This window comes from Pyrgilauda ruficollis, unplaced genomic scaffold (genome assembly GCF_017590135.1).
Source record: "Pyrgilauda ruficollis isolate IOZ18807 unplaced genomic scaffold, ASM1759013v1 scaffold36, whole genome shotgun sequence".
NCBI classification, from domain to species: Eukaryota; Metazoa; Chordata; class Aves; order Passeriformes; family Passeridae; genus Pyrgilauda; species Pyrgilauda ruficollis.
The window spans coordinates 309,145-330,313 of record NW_024525045.1 but is presented as its reverse complement, the minus strand read 5'-3'; the positions used below and the strand labels follow the sequence as shown (position 1 = coordinate 330,313).

The window sequence follows — 21,169 nt, the reverse complement described above, 5'->3', positions numbered from 1 at the left end:
GAGGTACCTAATCCCTGATCCAGCAGGTCCCTGATGTTGGAGAAGAGGTGAATGCAAAGCACAGGCATAGAGTGGCTGAAGGGGTTGGTTCCGCTCTCTTGGCTCCTGATGGGGGCAGAGTCATGGTTAACAGCCCTGCACATTACCCAGACCCAGGTCAAGGACCTGCTTCCTGCACCACATCCTGGCTGGGAGTGCTTGGGTACCTCACCACCAGGCCAGCCGTACCAGCCCAGTCACAGCTCGCTCTGTCCCTTCAAATGCTCACTGCTGTAGCAGTTGCTCCTGTTCTCTCCGTTGAGGAAATCCTGGAGCAGTGGGAGTTCTGACCTACCCTGTGCCAAGCCACGGGACTACTCATTGTGTTTCCAGCTTCGTGTCACTAAAAATGCCATTTTCCTTTGCTTGTTGGTATTTGAATCCAGAGTTCCCAAAGCACAGGTTGCTGAGGGGGAAATTGAATTAACTGCTGCCACAAACACTGGCAGCTCTGCCTATTTCACAGCCACTGCAGCAAGCACTTCCAAGCCACCAGCACACACATCCTTTCCTTGTGTCCCTGGTGTCCTGGTCCTTTCCATCCCACCAGCTCTGCCTCCTGAGACCAGGAGGTGCAGGAGAGCCTTTGTCACTGCTTGCAGAGGGCAGTGAGCTTGGGCAGCTGCCTGTGAATGCAGTTCAGTCCTTCAATGCACAGCGGCAAGATCAGAGCCTGCACCTCAGATCTTCCCTGATGTCAAAGAAAAGTGGGTGATGGCAGATGTGCTTGGAGCAGGCCCCCAGCAGTGCTCTGTGGTTCAGGAGTGCATGCAGCTGCTGGCTGCGAGGCAGGAGCCCTGGGAGCCTCTGCCTGACATGGAGCATTGGCTGTGTCTCCTCCAGGCCTCCAACCAGCAGGGCTTGCCTAGGACTGCTGATTTGGCAGCCCTGATATCGGAGCATTTCCTAGGGATGTCAGAAGAGCTGGAAGGAGATGCTGCCCAAGGCACATTCCCACTGGACAAGGCCATGAGAGTTTACAGACTCCCAGTGAGCAGAAGGCCTGAACCTCCTGCTTTGTCCCAGCTAGGGAGTGGCAAACTGGGGAGGTGTTATGCCTCCATTTTTGTAGCCAAAATCTGGGTTTATACTCTGTGTGTTTGTGGTGGATAAGCCCTGGTATAGTCTCTTACTTGGGCCAAGGGGGGTGAGTCCCAGATCACTACAGGGTGGAAGCTTCTGTTCCAGCAGCACCTGGAGCCATCCACCACTGGGCTCAGCCCTCAGCAATTGCTGCTGTAGGGCCGGCATGCCAGCCTTCCAGCTGTGCCTTTGTGTCTCTCTGCATGGAAAAAGCTCAGGGCAGGGAGCCAGTGATGGCTGGCAGCAGCTCTGCAGTCTGCTGTTCACTCCTCTGCTGGCTTCTCCTGGGAAGAAACGAGGCCCCTTCCCCCTTCGTGTGTTGGGAAGAGGTCCCTGGGACACTTCGTGATGCCAGAGGTAGCTTTACAGAGATGGAGCTGATCCAGGAAACATTTCCCAGCGTATGATCCCCCTCCACGGCATCCCGCTCCAGCTGCTCCTTCCCCCCTCTCACAGCGCACTCGGACAAGCTCTTTCCGCTTCGGATTATCTCAGCAGGCGGAGCTGGCCGGGCCCCGCATTCCTTCCAGCCCAGCGCTGCCCTGAGCCGGGGCCAAGCCCTGCGTGCTGCTGCTATCGCTCGGGCCAGGGCTGCGCCTGGAGGAGACGGTTCTGCTGGTGGGGTGAGCCCCGCTGGAGCCTGAGATCCTAAATGCCATTTTCCTTGAGCTCCAGGAGGGTTGTGGTGGGCCTGGGGCTGGGGCCTGGATGGAGGTCAGCCTGATGGCCGTCCCTGCTAAGCAAAGCTGCTGCTGCTCCCCGTGAAGTTCCCCCTTTGCACAGGCTCTTTCCCAGGGAAGGCAGGCCATGTCCCTGTCCCTTGGGGCAGATGATGGCATGAGCAGTGAGGCAGCCCTGGCCCTGCATTCCGCAAGCGGCGTGGGAAAATGTCACTAGGGCTGGATCGCGGGCCCTGTGGAGGAGCTCTCACATTTGGGCTCCTCAAAGGATTAGGGTGGGCCCGTGGTGAGGCAGGGGCTGCTGGTGCTTCTCTAAGGGTGGAGGTGGCCCCAGCACCAGTCCTGAGGGACTAATGTCCCTTCCTTCGCCCCTCAGCTGTGCTGGGAGCCTGTGGGTCCTGCAGGGCTCAGGCCCAGAGGTGTTCTCCTGAGCTGGACTCCCTCTGTGTCCCCGAGCCCACCCTCCACCCTCCTCCTGCACTTCAGCAGTGTCTGGCCTGGTGCCTGGGGCCAGCTGGTCTCTGTGTGCACCAGGGGCCACCGGGGTGGGGGGCTCACCAGCAGGGTGGGCACTTTGCAGCAGCTCAGAGTAACTGGGGGGGTCCCAGCACTGCACTGCAGACCATGGGGAGAGCCCACCCTGCCCAGGGTGCCAGTTCAGGCAGGAGCTGGAGGTGTGCAGGAGGAGGGGCTGGGGGGGAACTGCATCTGCATGGCGTGGGTGAGCATGCTCAGCTGCTTGGCAGATGAACAATGTGCTCTCCCAGCCAAGCCCACAAGCTGCTAATTTTAGCGATTACATGAGTTTTTCCAAGCAGTCTCGAGTCCCTTGGTGATTCAGAGCCACTCAGCTTTGCTGCATCTGCCACCCTGGCCGTGGGGATGTGCTGGAGGTGTACCAGCATGGACAGACAGATACGGGACTGTCCTGCTGTCCTGTAGCAAGGCAGACAGCTCCAGCAACAAGTGACACTGCTGTTCTGGGGCTCCATTGTCTCCTTGAAGGTGCAGGGGTACAACAGTGATTGCACACGCTCCAGGGCTTGGTCAGGGGGGCTTCAGCCTAAGGCTGCTGCAGCTGGAGGTGGGAAGGGTCCACCAGGCAATGCTGAACCTGGGGCTTTCCTGCAGCATGAGACCCACTCCATCCAGCACTGTGTGAGTTCCTGGCTCTGTGGAACAGCCTCTCCCTGCAAAATGCTAATCTCACCCTCAATCACATCCGTTTGCTGTCTCAGGAGCTGCCCCTCCCCTCCAGATGTGTGGGGTGGGTATGTGCTGCAGTCCCAAGATCTCACACCCTCTGTTCCTCTCCCTTGTAAGTAGCCTGGGGTAACCTCCCGTGTGCTCACCTCTGGGAGTGGCTGCAGAAGTGGCTCACAGGCGTGTGCCATTTGTTACTCAACCCTGCTTTATTTTTAGTGATGTCTTGAAAACAATCATCTTTTCTGGCCGGAAGCCAGAGGCAGTTTCCTGAGGCCTGGGTAGAGGGAGGTGGGTTTTTGTCAGGGCTGTTACCTGAAACTTTGCATCGTGGTAAGGACCATAATCTGATAACCCCGCTGTTTGGGCACGGTGTTTGAGGTACCCATCATTGCATCCCTGTCTGCCCTGGGGCAGCACTTTGTGGAAGGAAGGAGTCCGACATTCCTGGGATGAGCTGGGCTTGGGGCAGTGGTTTATCGGAAGTGCTGAGGTTTGGTTTCTGTGTTGCCTTGGTGAAAAGCTCTTAGCTTCTGGATGAATCAGAGCGGGCAGAAGCCCAGCAGCACTGGCAGTGGACAGACAGAGCCACGATAAGGCTGTGATAAGGCTGTGAGAGCCCAGCTCTCGTGCCAGGGCTGCAGGGAACAGGCAGCTCCCAAGCCCAGTGCCTGACCTCCAGCTGCAGTGCTGTCACAGAAGTGGGGAGATTGTTTTGGGAAGTGTGGTGTTGGGAAACTGCTGTGTCACTAGAGTGTGAACTAGAGCACTTGGTGGGTGGTGCTTTCAAAATGCCCATTCTCTGTGCCCAAATGCCTGGGTGTTGCCCCAGAGCAGGCAGGAAGCATGGCCAGAGGTAGCTTCAGCCTCTGCACCCACTTTCCAGCCAGAGGGGTCCGTGGCCATCCAGCATGTGCTATGGCAGATGGGCCTCCCATGCGATGTGACACCGTGGTGGCCGTGGCCTCCAGCTGAGGTCCCACTCCCCTACCATGTTCCCACGATCCCTGTCTCCTTCCTTTGAGACTGTCTGGGAACTCTGCTCTCCATCCCTGCAGTTTGCTGTTTGTCCCAGTCTGGTCCCCTCTCTGAACAGAGCAGCTGTCCTTTCCATGGCCCTGCACGCTCCCAGCCCTCACAGCATGACACATTTCCTCCCCTTCTCCGGCAGCAGCCCCACACTGTTCCCATCCTGAGCAGCTCCTCTGTGCCACCGGAACCTGAGCAGAGGTTGCTGCAACTGCGGAGGCACGGCTGGGGTGAGACGGCATCAGAGGCGGGCAGGGAAGTTCCAGCTGCCCTGTGCTTAGCAAGGGACTGCAGTGGCTCTCCAGGAAGCCCAAAGGGGCCACGTGTGCTGACTCTCCTTAGCTGCTTCCTCCCGAATATCCATTCCTGGCAGCTGCTGGACTGGGACTGCCCGGAGGAGCTGGGCGAGGTGGGGAGACCTGGGCTGGGTGATGGGACCCAAGGGCACCGCAGTGCACCCATGTGCGCTGGAGGGGCAGGGGAGGGCTGGCAGCAGGTGCCCCTGAACAAGTTGATGGATGCTTTCCAAACACCCCTGGGTACCAGGCTCCATCACGTGTGTGTCAGGACTGCTGAGGGGGCAGAGCAGGGGCAGCCACTGGGAGACAGCTGCTGTGCTGCTCTGGGGTGCCAGGGATGCCTGCAGTGGGGTTCCTCGGTGCCAAGGTGCTCCTCATGGCTTGTGGGCAACACTCTGGCTTACTGAGGGCTCTCTGAAGGAGCCTGGCCCCACACAGCTGCTGACCCTGGCACAGTTCTCGCTTCCTGGCAGTGCTGGTTGTGGTGCCCACAGGACAGAGCCCACAGTGGGTGCTCATGGGTTTGTGGCCCCTCGGCATCTGTGGCTGTGGGGGGAATGAGAGCTGTGACCTGGGCAGGGGCAGTGTGCCGGGGGTCTGCCTACACTGGTGGCCCTGGGCTGGGGCACAGCCAGAGGTCCTGACACTTACAGGAGCCACAGATGGGGAAACAAGAGCTGTGCCTATGCCAAGTAAGTGCCATGGAGCAGCCCTGGTGTGAACTTGTGCCAGGGAAGGACAGGGTTGTGCCCAGGGGTCCGGCTTTGCTGGTCTGCCCCCATGGGTCAGTGGCTGTGTCCCACTGGGGACCAGGGAGACTCCAAGGGCCAAGCCACTGTCTGGGCACTGGCTGACATGAGCAGCATGTTCACAGGGTTCTCTGCTTGTCTTCTTACAAGAACACTGAGGTTCAGGAGGGGGAAACCCAAAACTCATCCTTGAAATGCTTGCTCTGTTGAGGAAATAGGAGTTGGAAGCAGCTCTGCTCCAGCGCTTTCCCTAACCCCGCCACTGCCCCTGTGCTGATTCATTGATTTGGACGGGTTATATACTGGGAGGGGAAGAATGAACCACACTCTGCTCTCTTGCCAGCACAGAGCTGAGCTCGCTCAGTGCTCGTGATTGCAGGACACTCGGGTAAGTCTCCTTCTCCTACTGCCCCTCTGAGTGGACACGGATTCTAGGGACTGCCAGGGCATCTCTGAGGGGTGGTGGTGGAGTGGTGGGATCTGCATGTACAGCACCTTTTTATTTGATGGATATGTTTATCTTGCAATGGTTCTCTGAAAAAGTGAGACCACTTAGATGCTGTGGGAGCTGGAAGAGTTATATAGGCAATGTATCCCAGACAATGATCAACAGAGAAAATTAAAGGGGGCAAAGTAATATTTTGGGGCGGCTGATGTTAGGAACAGTGGGATGCTGAGGGGCTGAGCAGCAGAGAATGTTCAGCCTCTTGGTCTGTAAGTTTTTTATCCCTAGAAGAAAAAGAGATAGCAATTGTTTCCAGCTGCCTTTCATGAAGGTTGCTTCAGTGTGTGTGCTCTTTGTGCTGCCTTACCAGGGAGTGACATGAGCAGGGCTTTTGTTGTGCCGAGCTTTTGGGGAAGTTTATAAATGTCTTGCTATAAACATAGCTGTTCTTGGATGCAGATTGTTTCCATATGGGAAACATAAACCATGCTGGGTTGTGGAGGGTTCCTCCCTCCCTGCCTGAGAGCAGGAGTGTTCCCTGTGGGGAGGGCAGGGAGGAGGGCAGAGGCTGTGCCCCAATACCCTGGGGGCCAGCTGGGGCACTGTGGCAGACCCCTGTGCTGCCTGAGTCACCTGTCTGGCTGAGCAGTGCTCAGAGCAGGAGCTGCAGATTTTCTCCCCTCCTTGTGCCACATGAAGGTGTTAATGGAAGGCTGCTCCATGCCAGCCTGGCACAAGGCTGCTGCTTTAATCTAGGGAGGGAAGAAGCTCACAGGCCAGGGGAGAGAGGAGAGGGTGTCCATGGCATCTGTGCTCAGGGGTAATGGCACCACCCCTGGGACCAGCCTGCATACATGTGCCCACATCAGACACCCCTCTCATGGCAAAAAAAGGCCAGGCTGAGACCTCCTGCTAGGGATGGGGGAACACAGGGCCAGCCTGTACCAGCTTGTGCTGGGGAGCTGGCAAGGGTCCTGTTGACCCAGGCTCCTGCAGGGCTGGGCCTAAAGCATCCCTAGGCACTGCTCTTGGCTTTGCAACAGGAGCTCAGAGCTCAGAGGGTGTTGGGGGCACTGGGGCAATGCTGGGACCCACTGCAGGTGCCACGAGCCAGCTCTTGTGAAGATGTGGGCTCTTTGGTGGTACCAGGAGGCTGGTGCTGCTGGCAGCAGCTCACCACACTCTGTAAAAGAGGAAACCACACTCCTGGCTGCCAGAGGAGCCCAGAGAGCTGGGACGCCAGGGATGCCACTAATAGCTGTGGTATGGCAACCAGGCACTGTGGCCACCAGCTCTGTCTTGCTCTGACCTCCTGCCTGGGCTGAGTCAAGCCTTGCCTGCCCCAAGCTTTCCTTGTCTGCCCTTTTCTGCCTTGTTGCCATGCTGGGGGCAGGATGGTCACAGCCTTGGTGGCTTTTTCCAGGGGGAAAGCAGCACCCATCCCTTGCAGTGGCTCTGGGAGCTGGGAACCCCCAGGGTTAAACCCCCCTCTTATGTTTCTTATGCAGGCCCAATGGAGCAGGGAGGCTGGCAGCGGTGGCTGCTGCTGCTGGTGGGCATCCAGCTGGCCAGTAGCCAGTGCCCAGAGCAGTGCCAGTGTGTCCGTAGTGCCCAGGTGGAGTGCTTTGGTGCCGACATCACCACGGTCCCCAGCCCCATCCCTGCCAACGCCATGACCCTGCAGATCATCAACACGCGCATCGCCGAGCTGGGCGACGCCGCCTTTGGCAACGCCTCCCTGCTGATCGGGCTGCGCGTCGAGAAGAACGTCCTGTCACGCATCAGCCCCGGGGCCTTCCAGAACCTGCCCGACCTGCGCTACCTCAGCCTGGCCAGCAACAAGCTGCAGGAGCTCCCTGTGCAGGTCTTTCAGCCTCTGGACAAGCTGGAGTCTCTGCTCCTCTCCAGCAACCAGATCCTGCAGGTCGAGCCTTCCCACTTTGCCCATCTGAGCAACCTCAAGGAGCTGCAGCTGCACGGGAACAACCTGAAGGAGCTGCAGGAGGGGGTGTTTGACCAGCTGACCAGCCTCACCAAGCTCAACCTGGCCAGGAACAACATCGACCGCCTGCCGCCCCGGGCCTTTGAGCGGCTGGCGCGGCTGCAGGTGCTGCGGCTCTATGAGAACCGGCTCCGGCACATCCCGGTGGGCACCTTTGATGGGCTGCCGGAGCTGCAGGAGCTGGGGCTGCACCAGAACCAGCTGGAGACGCTGTCCCCGGAGCTATTTGTGCACAACACCAACCTGCAGAAGCTCTACCTGTCCAACAACTTCCTCACCACTCTGCCGAGCGGTGTCTTCTTGCCCCTGCACGCTCTTGCCAAGATCACCCTGCACGTCAACCGCCTGCGGGACATCTCCCCCAGTGCCTTTGGGCCCATGCCCAACCTGCAGGAGCTTTGGCTTTACGAGAATGAGCTTTCCACCCTCCCCACTGCTGTTTTCAGCAACCTCACCCAGCTGCAGCTCCTGGTTCTCAGCAAGAACCGGCTGCGGTCGGTGGCACCGGGGGCTTTCCAGGGCTTGGGGGAGCTGCTGGAGCTGTCGCTGCACTCCAATGCCCTGCGCCGCCTGGATGCCCGAGCACTGGAGGGGATGCCCAAGCTGCAGAACATCTCTCTGCACCACAACCAGCTGCAGGCGCTGCCACGGGGCCTCTTCAGGGCCACCCCTGGGCTGCGGCACCTGCAGCTGCACTCCAATGCTCTGGAGTACCTGCCTGCCGGCATCTTCTCCCCGCTGACTGCCCTGCGAGAGGTGAGGCTGCACAACAACTCCTGGCGCTGTGACAAGGGCATCCTGCCCCTGCAGGGCTGGCTGGAGGAGAACCCTCACAAGGTGGGTGAGATCGCCCCGCTGTGTGCCCAGCCTCCCGCCCTGCAGGGCATCCCCATCACCGGGCTGCCACAGGACCAGTTCCTCGACCCCCAGGCCACCACTGCTGCTCCTCATCCCAGCACCCTGCTCCCTGCTGACACCTCGGAGGCAGCATCAGATGATGCCTCAGCAGCAGAAGATGCTTCGATGGAGCCCCCCACGGGGCTGCCAGCCTCCCCACAGGAAGATGAGGAGGAGAAGAAGGAGGAGGAAGAGAGGGGGCAGTGGGGGCTGACACGCCTGCAGAGTGGGGTGGTGGTAGCAGTCATCGTGCTGGTGTGTGTGGCCCTGCTGGCTGCTCTGGTGGCACTGGTGATCTATGGCTGTAGGAAGAAGAGCCACGTTGTGCTCATGAGGATGAAGGCTCCGAATGAAGCCTGAGTATCTGGCAGACCCTGAGGGCAGAGGTGCTTGTGGGGTCAAAGGACATGACAGTGGCTCTGTATCAGCTGCCCTTGCTTACTGGGATGGGACAACATCACCATGTGCGCTGTGTGTACCACTGTCCTGCTCTGCTTTGCCCTGCCCCTGCTCTGCAGCGGGGCCTCCCCACCGAGTGACCTCCCATGGCTGCCCACTGTCCCCAGCCCTTCCTGCCTCCAGTGCAGCCTCTGTGCTCATTCCCTGCCCAGATTCAGCAGCTGAGGTGTGGGATGCAGAGAGGGACCCCTCGAGCCAGGAGCCACAGCCTGGCCATGATGGTGCTTTACCCCAAATAACAGGATGTCCCCATCCTTCACCTTGCCCCATTCCCTGCAGTGCTGCTGCCCTCATGCTGCCTGCTGCCCTCATGCTACCCCTGCCCAGCCCCTCTCCCCACCTTCTGCCCCCACCACACCTCCCTCCTTGCCCCTGCCTGGGCAGGCAGTGTGAGCCATCATTCTGGGCCAGGATGACAGCTTTGCCCCAGGGGAGCTGCGTGTCCTCTGCTGCTCCTCACTCACGGTGCCTGGGCAGGGCTCCCCACGGGGCTGTGCTGCTGCCAGGCTGGCACACCCTGAGTGTCTCAGCTGCGTCCCAGTTGCCCTCCCTGCCTGCAGGCAGGGCAGGCCAGAGCACAGCCAGGACCCTCTCCTGCTCCTGGCATCTGCCTGCTTCCCTTATGCACCTCCAGCCAGGAGAGCCACGGGACAGTGTGCTGGCATCAGGGATGGGCAGGAGCAGCCCCCCAGCCCTCACTGCATGCTGGTGCTGACCCTGCTGTGGCTGTGCCCCTGCCTGCAGGGCCCTGCTTCAGCCCCACAGGGTGCCAGGGGCTTGCACTGTGAGGGTGGAGGAGTGGGACAATGGGTGTGAAGTGTCTGCAGGGGCTGGGAGAAGCTCCTGTGCTTGTCCTTCTGCGTTGCTGGAGTGTGTTGGGGCTGCTTCTGCTGCTCCCCATTCCTAGTCATTTCCTTAACACCGTCCACCAGCTAGTGAGCAACCTGCTCCTGCTCTGCTTGACCACTAATAGCTTCTTCATCCTCTTCTTACTCCCTGGAGTGCCCTCCTGTGTGTGTCCAGTGCCGCTGCTGGGTGGCAGCCCTTGCCAGGGGGGACGCTGGCAGCACAGAGTGCTGGCTGCTCTGCAGTTTGCAAATGGGTGCCACACCATCCCCCCTGTATCCAGCTGCCTTCTCCAGCTGTAGCACGACCATGGGGGATTGAGCTCACCTCCGTGTGTGCTGCAGTGGCACCAGGCTGCCTGAGGACTGCTGCTGTGGGACAAGGTGGGTGTTTGGTGTCCACCCTGCAGTGCTGGCTGCTGACAGCACCTCAGCAGGCAGTGCTGGTACAAGCAGCTCCACGCTGGTGCATGTGATGGGTCACCCCTGTGGGCCGAGTCCTGCATGGTAACAGGAGACTCATGACTGTGTCACGGGGCTGTTGGGGGCTGATGTGTGACTTCTCATTAAAGTGCCACTGTCCACTCCAAGTGCCAAGAACTGTTTATTCACTCCTTTATGGTAGGCAGCAGGGGAATCGCCCAGCAGGGGCTGCACTTGATTTCCACTCCTCAGAGATTTTTACGGCATTGAGGAAAAGCCTGTACAAGTTGGTGAGGTTAGGAGAGAGTTAGTGGGCTGTGTTTGCAGAGCCCTTGCTGGTCCCTGGACTCCAGCCTGGGATGATGGACCAAGGAGGACTAAGCCATACAACAGCAGTGGGTGGGGTTTTGGAGAGTGAGCTGAGACCTCAGCATGCTGCTCCATGGAGACACTGACTGTCTCCTGCACAGTCTGCTGCTGGGGTGGTGGGGAGCTTGCTTGGCTCCCTTCAGAGCTGGCTGCCCCTGGGTTGTGTCAGCTGTGTTTTTCCATGTGTCACCATCTGCTCCATGAGACTGACTGAGTGCAGTGAAGTATCCCTCCTCCTACCCCTGAGGGTGTCTCCATGGCTGCTGCCAGCCTAACCTGGGCCAACACAGGCCCTTGCAATGCAGCACTTATGATGGCTGCGCCTCCACCCAGGCTGAAACTCCTAGGGAGTTCAGCTGATCCATGGCTCCCTCACCATCCCACTGCTGGCTGGGATACAAAACTCCTGATGACCATCATGATGGTCCCACAGTGGTCCCCTCCCCAAAGAACCATAAGGTTGGAAAAGACCTCTAACCTCACGTACAGCCTTCATCTGCCTTGCTAAGCTGCACCGCGTTGCTTCTCTCATGGCAGAGATATTTTGAGCACCATTTCCCAGTGAGATTTAATGAAGTTCTGGGGCTCTCTTAGGGGGCTTCTGGAAGCAAGTATGCTGACCTTGGTATGGAACTGGAGCCACCTGTGACAGCAGCACCCTGCCACCATCCCTGCAGCAATGGATGTCCGGGGCCAGAACCCCACTTCCTTGCCAGGATGCTCACAGGCAGCTGCCTCTGGCCTCACCTCCAGTCCCTCGGAGGCCGGGTTATTTTTCAAAGTGCTCCAAGGACACGGGTTGTTGTTGCCGATAAGCAGCGAGGGGCAGCTCCGCCCCAGCAGGAACAGCTTGTCCCTGGCTTCGGCTGGCTTCCCATCCGCCCCAGAAAACAACTGTCCCATCCCAGCAAGCAGCATCCCTGCAAATCTGCCACAGGTTCGGCGACCATCCCCGTGATGTCACACTTGGTAAGTGGTGCCCACACTGCTTGGGTAGTTTGGGGATGGGTGGGAGCCTCTGTTGGCTCTGGGGAACACAAGTGAGATGGAGGAAAGGAAATGCCAAGCCAGTGCTGCTCTCAAGTGCTGGTGTAAGTCCAGGAGAGCTCCATTGGGGCAGGGTGTCTGTCGGTGGGCCTTGCTCTGGGGTGGGCTATATCCCCCATCACGAGGCAGCACTGGCATGTATCCCAACTAGAGAGGGACTGGCAGAGGTCTGGGGGCGACTGCCTCAAAAAGTGCTTCTGTGGGCTGGGAATAGGCATTTGGTCAGGCTGAATATCCCTCCAGCATGTTGATGCTGCTCTGATTCCTTGTGGAAAACGAAGTACCTGACAGGCAATTAGAAATACAAGTGGTGGAGCCCACAGCTACTGCCACTGAGCTCAGAGCAGCCCTGCAGGGCTGTTGCCATCACCCAGAGTGCACAGCACTGCCCTATGTTTCAGAGATTCTCCTGCCCTAGAACCTTTGTGCCTGTGGGGACATCTGATGAGGGTACAGGTTTCCCCCAAGACTTCCACAGACCCATACAGATCCCACCTCAGCTGCTGCTCTGCAGGATGTGGCTGCTCACCACCTTTCATGAGGGTGGCATAGCCCTGGTTATCACAGGGTGGGCTGGGGCACAGGGTAAAAAGGCTGGGGAGACATCTGGGAGGGAAGTGCTCCCTGTTCCTGCAAGGGGAGTGCTGGGGAGGTGCTGACAGCAGGGGCTGGAGGGATGCCCATGGCCAGGGCAGCTGCCTGTGCTGGTGGTGTTTCAGAGGTTGATCCTGCTGCATTTCTGGCTGCAGAAGCCCTTTCCCCAGCAGTGCCTGCCTGTGGGTGCATGGGGTAAGACTTGGCTCCTTCTCCAGTGGAGGCTGCTGATCTACGTGCTGCTGGGGCTGGGGTCCCTGCTGGTGGGGGCACTGTCCCCATCCTGCCCCCCTACCTGCCAGTGCTATGACACCTCCAAAGTCTTCTGCTCAAACGAAAAGATGCGGGAGATCCCAGAGGGCCTGCCAGGAAGTGCCACCCACCTCTTCTTCGTGGAGACAGCCTTGAGCAGCATCCGCAGCGAGGACTTGGGCTCCAGCACCACGCTCACCAAGCTGGTCTTCATCAATAACAACATTCAGCAGCTGGAGACTGGTGCCTTTCAGGGGCTGCCCAGCCTCACTGAGCTGGAGGTATCAGGCAACCCCTTGCCATCCGTCAGCCTCGGGATGCTGGCAGGGCTGACCAGCCTCAGCAAGCTCTCCCTCAGTGCCAACACCATCCGCACTCTGCAGCCAGGGCTCTTCACTGCCTCTTGCCGCCTGCAGGACCTGAGCTTGTCAGGGAACAGGATTGAGGCACTGCCCCCTGGCATCTTCCGCCCACTCCGGCGGCTCCGAGCCCTGGACCTATCTCAGAATGCTCTGGCTGAGCTGCCGGATGGGCTGCTGGCCCCACTTGTCGCCCTTCGTGTCCTCAAGCTCAGTGACAACCTGCTGGTACAGGTGCCTCCTGGTGCTTTCAGGGCACTTGGCCAGCTAACTGAGCTCCACCTGGATGGCAACAGGCTGGAGGAGCTGCCCTCCGGCATCTTCTCCAGGCTGGGGGCACTGCGGCGGCTGCAGCTGCAGCACAATGCCCTGGGCAGCCTGGCCCCTGACATCTTCACAGGCCTCCTCAACCTCACTGTCCTCAGCCTGGAGGGCAACAACCTGGCCACCGTGCCTGCCGTGCTGTTCACTGGCACCCCTGGCCTCCTCCACCTCTCGCTGGCTCGCAACCAGCTGGAGACACTGCCCCAGGAGCTCTTTGCTAACCTGTCAGTGCTGGAAACCCTGGAGCTCTCCCACAACGCCATAGATCACCTGCCCGCTGAGGCTTTCCAGGGGCTGGCAGGGCTGACAGAGCTCCAGCTGAGCCACAACAACCTCTCCAGGCTGCCGGCGAGGCTGCTGGCTGGGCTGCCCCTCCTCACCGCCCTGGTGCTGGACCACAACCGCCTGGCCCGCCTGCCCGCGGGGTTCTTTGATGCCAACGAAGAACTGGTGCGTGTGGGGCTGGCCGACAATCCCTGGGTCTGTGACTGCCACCTCTCCTACCTCCTGCGCTGGCTCCAGAGCTTTGCTGAGCCCCTCATCCACGGCCAAGCCTTCTGTGCCGATCCAGCTGCTCTCCAGGGCCAGTCCCTGCTGGAGGTCTCCGGAGGGCAGCTGGAGTGCCCAGGCGCACACAGTGTCCCCCCAGAGGAAGGCTGGCACACGGATGCTCTGGGGCACTGCACCTACACCGACCCCGAGGGCACGGTAAGCGTGGCCTGCAATGCCACAAGGTGCCAGCAGCTCAGCCTTCGGCTCCCTCCCCCCGGGCAGGAGCAGGGCCTGGGGCCGGCCTACCGCGGGGCCTGGCTGCTGCGCTCCCGCTGTGGCACGCTGCACGTCAGTGTCCTTGTCACAGCACAGAGCGGCAACCGGCTCACACCACCAGCTCTCCCCGCGGTGCCCTGAGGCTTGGGCAGGCGTTTGCTTCTGCTCTGGCAACCTCTGAACCAGCCTGGGAAACAAACAGCTCTCCGTCTCGCTCCGCTACCGCTGCCATGGTCCCCAGCTGTCACCGAGCTCTCCGCAACAGCTGGCCTGGTGCTGCTTATCCTCTCAGCTGTGTGTTTCCTGTGTATTGCAAATATAATTAAAATTTATCTATTATTTCTGTGCTGCTAGTTCCCATGGCAGAGAGAGGAATCATTCTGTTCCCCCCACCAATGTCTGTGTCTGGGAGACAGCGAAGGTCGATGTGGTACACTGGGATATTGTCAGGAGCTGTGCATGCAGGGGCACAGTGCAGGTGCCTGGTGGTGAGCAGGTGCCTCTCTGGCATGCTCATGGTGTGCTCATGTCTGCCCGCTGCAGCCACCTTCCCTTGGCACTGCAGAGGGAAGAGAGGCCCAGCTGCAGCCTGGCAAAACCTGAGGACACGGATTTGTGTTGTCCAAGGGAGGTGGGTGAGGGTGAGTGCTGCTGATTGCCCAGCAAGGGGCATGAGCGGCCTGGCTGCAGGGTGAGCTCCAGCCCAGGTGTGCACAGGCAGGTCCCACCCCTACCCTGTCAGGGCTTGGTCTGCAGCCCTGCAGCCTGAAAATAGAAAGTGGCAAGTTTCATGTGAACGAGAGGAAGAATTTTGCTGTGAGGGTGAGTGGCACAGGTTGCCCAGCGAGGTTGTAGAGTCTCCTTCTCTGAATATCCTAAAAAGCCAAGTGAACAGAGCCATGGGTACCCAAGGAACCCTACTTCAGTGGGGAGGTTGGACTAATGTCTTCCAGTGGCCCCTTCCAACCTCTCCCATCCTGGGATTCTGATTCTGTGACCTGTGGAGACGAGGCACAAAGTCCCAGCAGCGCTGCCCAGAGGGTGACAGGTAAGGCGTGTGCTGCCCGGGGAGGGCGAGCGTGGCTGCACACGCGGGGCTGTAAGCGCACAAGCGTCCGTGTGAGAGTGTCCCTGTGTCTGTGCCTGTCAGCACGGGCCTGTCCGTGTGTGTCTGTCCGTGCCCGCGAGTGTCTGTGAGTGTCCCCGAGCGTGTGTGAGTGTCCCCGCGTCTGTCTGTCCGTGCGTGTCCGTGCGGCGGTGCTGCGGCACCATCTCGTGGCCATCGGGACCGGGCTCCGCGGGCCCGGCAGAGCCGGGAGAACCCGGTGGGGACACGGATGGGTACGACACTGACGTTGGAAAGCGGTAAGGCTGTTAAAAGTGTGCAGTAGTTTGTTTTTAAATTTGCCAAGAAAAGTGCAATGAAACCCAGCAAGCAGAAGCTGAGCTTTTATAAGAGCAGGTGAAAATGGAAGAAGTTTAAATGCAGCCAGTGCAATTACCCATTGGGAAGCAATGTATATCCTGTCAGTTTGCCTCAAAACGAGCATCCCACAGGATGCCCTGCACTAGCCAGGGGCTCTGGGTGTCACCATGGGAGGGTCTTTGGTGTGCACTGGGGTGCAGCACACAACACAAGGGTCAGCAAGGTGTGGAGCTGTGTGGCTGAGCACAGAGCCTGGGTGTTGTATTTGTTGAGCCACAAATATTTCACTGTTTATAAGGATTAAGAAATGGCTTCAGAACTCCACTTTTAGCTACATAAGGCAAATCCTGAGGAATGAAACAGCTGTCTGTTGTGTGGATGGGGGTGGTGTTTGTGAAACTGGTGAGTTACCCTGCTGGAGATACAGGACCACAGAGACCATGGCCTGCAAACAGGCTGGCCTGGAGATCTTCAACTTTCCCTGGATATGATGAGTCAGGTGGTGCCAGCAGATAAGGCCTGGGGAGTACGTGACTGCGTCCCCTCCAAGGGGTTTCTGCTGTGGCCTCCTGCACTGGGGGCACAGCTCCTGTGCTGGCTCCCCGGCCAGCCCTTATCTCCCCACGCAGACTTGTGTCCTGAGCTCATGTGAAACTGAGCCCCGTGCCTGGGACGTGGATAAAGAGCGGGCCAGGTGATGAGACCCCATCCGGTGTCCTCACTCCTCCATGGCAAGGCTCGTTGGTGGCTGAACTCGTTTGCAAGTGCTCAGCCAAGTAAGTGATGCAAAATGCTTCTTTTTGCTCTTTAAAATGCGCTGGGAGGGGCGGTGTGGAGGGCTGTTGGTTGTTTCCTTGCAGCAAGGAGCAGGGAAGGCTTCAGTGCCATGAGCTGGGACCATCATTCCATGACTCTGCCTGGCTGGAGTGGGGGACAAGCATGGGAGCACAGTGAGGGTTTTTAAAGGGTTTTGTGGTTCAAAACTGTACATTTTCATCCCCACTCTCTCAGATGTTTCCACATTTCACCCACTGCACTGCCCCTGCAGCAGAAGTGAAGCAGGCACTTCTACAGCCACAGACCCAGCTCTTCCACCTGAGTCTCCCTGGGGAGAGGATGGGCGGGGATCAGCAGTGGCTTCTGCCCTGGGAGCCCTGGGGGGCAGCCTGCACAACCAATGTCACCTCCCATCCATTTCTCTTCAAACCCAGTGGTTTTCAGTCTCCTGTATTTGCTGACGTCTCAACATTCTTAAAAAAAAAAAAACAAAACTTTTCATAGCAGATTTACCCTCCCAGAATAAGTTGTTTTTTTTTTTTGCATGGCCAGCTTTGATGGTCACCCAAGAAGAAACTCGTACCTCTTTTCCCTCTTCCCACCCAGGCCTGTGAATTAACAGTTGGAAATATGGTCCCAGTGAGGAGCCCATGGCAGTTAAACCCCAGTTAATGTGTTAGCTGAGTGTTTCCAAATGTGTCCGTGGAAGAAGTGGGCTCTACTACTCAGTGCACATCAACTTCCTACCTCAGTGATTTCACTTCCTACCTGCAAGGTCAGAGCCCCAAATGTTAGGTGTTAAATAGTTCATCTGTGGACATTCCAAGGTTTTAATGAGCCTTGCTTGGTTGCTGTTCTCAGGGTAACTATTTCTGTCATGACCAAGGCCAAAATATGGTACAATTAGCAAGAATCCTGAAAAAGAGGTGCTTAGAAACCATGTTTTAAATCAGCCCTCCCCCCCCGCCCCCCAAACTGAGAGAAGCAGCACTGAAATAGCAAGCCTACCCAGCACAGTGTGTAAATTCTAAGCACACAAGGTCCTCTGGTCTTGGCTGGCTCCTGGAGCCTTGCTGATCCCTCATTAGCAAGTGCAGGGCTGAGTGCTTTCTGTTGTTGCATGAATGGGCTGTTGCCCTGCTGACTAACTGGATCCACTGGGGCAGCACTAATGGGCAGCAGCACTTTGCCTTCTTCACCCAGGCTGACTGAGCCTACAGTTCAAACATGTGAGAAGGGCCAGAGAACAGACTGTCCAGCCCTTGTGCCTCCTGGAGCATCTCCCAGTGCAAGCCACAAGCTGGCTTGCCTTCCCTCTCCATCCCTTGGTACCAACAGCAGTGAACTCGTGTAAATGCATTATGTTTGCGTGTCCAGTCTCTCTTTCTCATGAAATGAGTCATGGTATGTGAATAGAAGAGTCCTGAGAGCAGTGTGATACCACAGTTCATGAGCTGTGGACAGAGATTTATTGTTCTTCATAACAGATTTTTGAAACTTTTTTTTTCCCAGCAAAATGTACCAGCATTTCTTTTTCCTTTTCCTCCTGTCTTTCAATCCCCATAAATGCCAAGATCAAATCCTCGGTGCAGATCTATATGAAATGCCCAAAGACTACCAGGAGGTCTACAGAGGGACAAAAAATGATGTCAAAGAGATCCCAAAGATTGCAAAGCCCTTTGTTTCTGAGATGATCTTTGTGCAAACCAGCATCACTTCTATAAGTAAAGGTGCCTTCAGGTACATGCCCAACCTGATCAAGATTTTCTTCATTGGTAACAAGATCAAGACTGTTGAACCTGGAGCCTTTGATAATTTGGACAAGTTGAGGGACTTGGACATCTCTGGTGCCTCATTAGAAAAACTATCTGTGGGCACTTTCCAAAACCTCCCAAGTTTACAGAGGCTGGAGCTGAGGGACAGCCAGCTCAGATCCATCCCCAAAGGCCTGTTTGATGGGCTGGAAAGTTTGGGAGAGCTCTCCCTGCACATCAATGCAATCCCTTCTCTTCCAGAAGGCATTTTTGACTCTCTTGTCAATCTAACTTTTTTGGACCTGTCTAGAAACAGGATCACAGCTCTTCCTGTGCATGCCTTTAGCAAACTCACCCAGCTGCAAGTCCTCCGGCTGTATGAGAATGAGCTGCAGGACCTCCCAGAGGGACTGCTAGACAGTCAGCTGGAGCTGCTGGAGCTCAGCCTCCAGAGGAACAGGCTCAGGGCACTGCCACCCATGCTTCTGAGGAGCCTGCCTCACCTGGAGAAACTCCTCTTGGACAACAACCTCATCAGCGTTCTCCCACCTCAGGGCTTTTTTGGTTTAAACAAACTGAAGTTGCTGACTCTGGGCTCAAACCATATTATGGAGCTCCCCTGCTGCCTTTTTGACACCATGCCACACTTGAGGGAGTTGGATCTGGGCAGGAACAGTTTGGTCACACTTCCAGAGGGCATCTTTGTCAACCTCACGTCCCTTGGCAAACTTATCTTGTCCCACAACCAGCTATCAGCCCTGCCAAGAGGGGTCTTCACTGGGCTCAGCAAGCTCTTGGACCTCCAGCTGGACACAAATCAGCTCTCTGCTCTGGATGAAGAGGTCTTTGCTTCTCTCCCAAATCTGAAAACCCTCAACCTTCGAAAGAACCAGCTGGAGAGTGTTCCCCAAGGGCTCCTAGACCCTCTGAAGAAGCTCAGCTCAGTGTATCTGAGTGGTAACCCATGGAGATGTGACTGCAACCTCTGCTACCTGCACCTCTGGATCCTGGGCAACAGGGAGAAGGTCAAATTGTCCACCCAAGTCTCCTGCAAGAGCCCACTCCACCTGGCAGGGAAAGAAGTAACACTGCTGAGGGACGAACACCTGATTTGCCCAGGTACTCTGCCATTTAACTCCACAGTGCCACAAAGAACGTCAACATTCCTGTCACGCGTAGCCGTGTCCACAGCAGCACCAACCATGCTGTCATTGGCATCCTCTCCCATCAGGACACTGCCAACCACTCTTTCACCTGTGGCCACCTCTGTGGTGTTGCCAACTGTGCCAATGGAGTCTGCCTTCACCACTCTGTCACCAACCAAGCCATCTGAGGTCTTTGTCACCATCCCACCACCAGCTGTGCTGCAGAAGGCCTTCAGCACCAGCCCATCAACAACCAATAAGCCCAAGACCTCCACCACCACACCATCAACAACCAGTGTGACAAAGTCCTTCATCACCACCCCATCACCAGCCACCGTGCCCAGGTCCTTCATCACCACACCATCACCAAATGCCTTCATCAGCACCTCATCACCAGCTGTGCTGCCAAAGGCCTCCACTGCCACACCGTCATCCTCAGCTGAGATGCCCAAGGCTTCCATCACCACCCCATCATCAGCTGTTTCAACTTCAGCTATCGTAAGGCTACAGTCTCCTAGGGCCACTCTCCCAGAACCTGTGCCTCCCACTCCAGCTTCTGCCACCACACGGGTGCCAACAAGCTCACTGTCAAGCACCACCAGACAGGAGCCTCCTGCTCTCTCAGTGCCCGGGGAGAGGCCAGCCACCATCCCACAGGGAACACCCATAACCCCCCTTGTCTCAGCTTCCTCCGTGGCTCTCTGGCCATCCCCCAGGACTGCTGCTCTGGGCACAGTCCCGTTGGCCTCACATTCACCATCACACCATGCTCCTGCACCAGGCAGAGAATGGGGCTATTCCACCACCTGTGACTTGTCCACAGCTGGTGCCCAGCCCACTCCCACTGCTCCCCAACAGACTCCTGTCCGGGCAGGCACTGTCCTGCTCCCAACGCCTCCCATCCCCACACTATCAGAGAGCACAAGCCCCTCTCCAGCCTCCGCACCCCTGACCCCCAGCAGTCATCGTGCCTGGGGCTTGTCCCTGTGGACCAGCCCATGGCAGTGCCAGCTGTCCCTGGCCTTGGGGCTGGCCGTGCTGGCACTGCAGGCTGCCTGCACACTGCTGGGGGGAGTGGTCGCCTTCCTTCTTCACCAGGACACCCGCCACCACCCCGGGCCACCTGTGAGGCTGCTGAGCCTTCAAGCTCTGGCTGCTCCGGGGACCCCTGAGCCAGCCCTGGCACCACCTTGAGCTTTGCTGCCCCTGTATGACCTGGATTGTGCCAGCTGTCCTCCTTCGGGGTTTGCAGCCGTGCTGGCCCCAGGGCGCGCTGTCCCTGGGATGGGAGTCCCGGCACCCAGGGCGATCCCAGTGAGGGGGGTCCCAGCAGCCAGGCTGTTCTGAGATGACTCCGGACGATGCCGGGAACCTGCAAGCCCATGCCCAGTGTCCCTGCCTGACGGCCCTTCTGCCAAGGGACACTAGATGGCATCCCGACACAGGCAGTGGCTGCTACCGCCTGGCCGCGGCCACCGCAACCCCGGAGCCTCCGCACCCGCCGGCCGGGACCCCGAGGTCAGGAGCCACGGAGGGTCAGGAGCCCCCACCCGGCTCTCCTCCCATCCCTGGAAGGTGCTTGCAGTCCTTGGAGAAAGATATCACCAGGCTTCCTGCCCCGCACCCTGTCTTCTTCCCTGTGCCACGTTACAGGATGTGTCTGTCTGTACCACTGTCACACACAGACCTCTTCCCCGCTCCCTCTCCCTTTCCTCCTCCCTGATATTAAAGCCTCCTCTGGATGTCTGATGGGCTGGTGAGAAGACTGTTTTCATCCTGGGGCTTTTCCTGCCCTGACCTGCTGTGGGGGATTCCTGTTGCTTGCTGGAGAGTGGGGCCCCCAGTCAGTGCTGGGGTAGGAGCAGGGCTGACCCTGCACAGGCAGTGGCACTGTGAGACAATAGAGAAGTTTTTCTTCCCACTCTTAAATCTCATATCCTCCAAAACCCCTTTGTGGTGCTGCCTGCCCAGCCCCTCTGGAAGACTGATGTTTCAGCATGGCTGAAGGCCATGTGCTTCTTTACCATAACCTCACCTGGTGCTGAGCCCTGGCTGCAGGATGGGAACAGCTCTCTTGGGTAACTTGGCAGGAAGGGTTGATGAGAGCCTTCACCTCCGCAGTCATGGGCTCCTGCCAGGCCTAGGGAAGTGCCAAACTTAAACAAAAGTGCCTGTTCCTCTGTGGTTTCTGCCATCACAGA

General features: G+C 58.0%; 2 protein-coding genes across 8 annotated transcripts; both read left to right on the top strand.

Moving 5' to 3' along the window:
- The first annotated feature begins 1,783 nt into the window (after nt 1-1,783).
- On the top strand, nt 1,784-10,306 carry LOC121357912 (leucine-rich repeat-containing protein 15-like). Of its 3 annotated transcripts, XM_041475629.1 has the most exons (3): nt 4,320-4,443; nt 7,036-8,786; nt 9,818-10,306. In XM_041475629.1, exon 2 carries the CDS (start codon nt 7,041-7,043, stop codon nt 8,784-8,786), a length of 1,746 nt encoding a protein of 581 aa, XP_041331563.1. In that variant the 5' UTR covers nt 4,320-4,443; nt 7,036-7,040; the 3' UTR covers nt 9,818-10,306. The 3 variants fall into 3 exon arrangements, with proteins under 3 accessions (XP_041331562.1, XP_041331563.1, XP_041331560.1); XM_041475628.1 differs by lacking the exon at nt 4,320-4,443 and adding an exon at nt 1,784-1,836 and having other exon boundaries at nt 7,036-10,306; XM_041475626.1 differs by lacking the exon at nt 4,320-4,443 and adding an exon at nt 5,409-5,470 and having other exon boundaries at nt 7,036-10,306.
- A 1,044-nt stretch (nt 10,307-11,350) lies between these two features.
- Nucleotides 11,351-20,183, top strand: LOC121357910 (carboxypeptidase N subunit 2-like). Of its 5 annotated transcripts, none has more exons than XM_041475623.1 (3): nt 11,351-11,491; nt 12,319-16,068; nt 17,582-17,784. In XM_041475623.1, exons 1-2 carry the CDS (start codon nt 11,480-11,482, stop codon nt 14,005-14,007), a joined length of 1,701 nt encoding a protein of 566 aa, XP_041331557.1. In that variant the 5' UTR covers nt 11,351-11,479; the 3' UTR covers nt 14,008-16,068; nt 17,582-17,784. The 5 variants fall into 5 exon arrangements, with proteins under 5 accessions (XP_041331557.1, XP_041331559.1, XP_041331558.1 ...); XM_041475625.1 differs by having other exon boundaries at nt 11,353-11,491; nt 12,382-16,068; XM_041475624.1 differs by having other exon boundaries at nt 11,353-11,491; nt 12,322-16,068.
- Nucleotides 20,184-21,169: the final 986 nt, after the last annotated feature.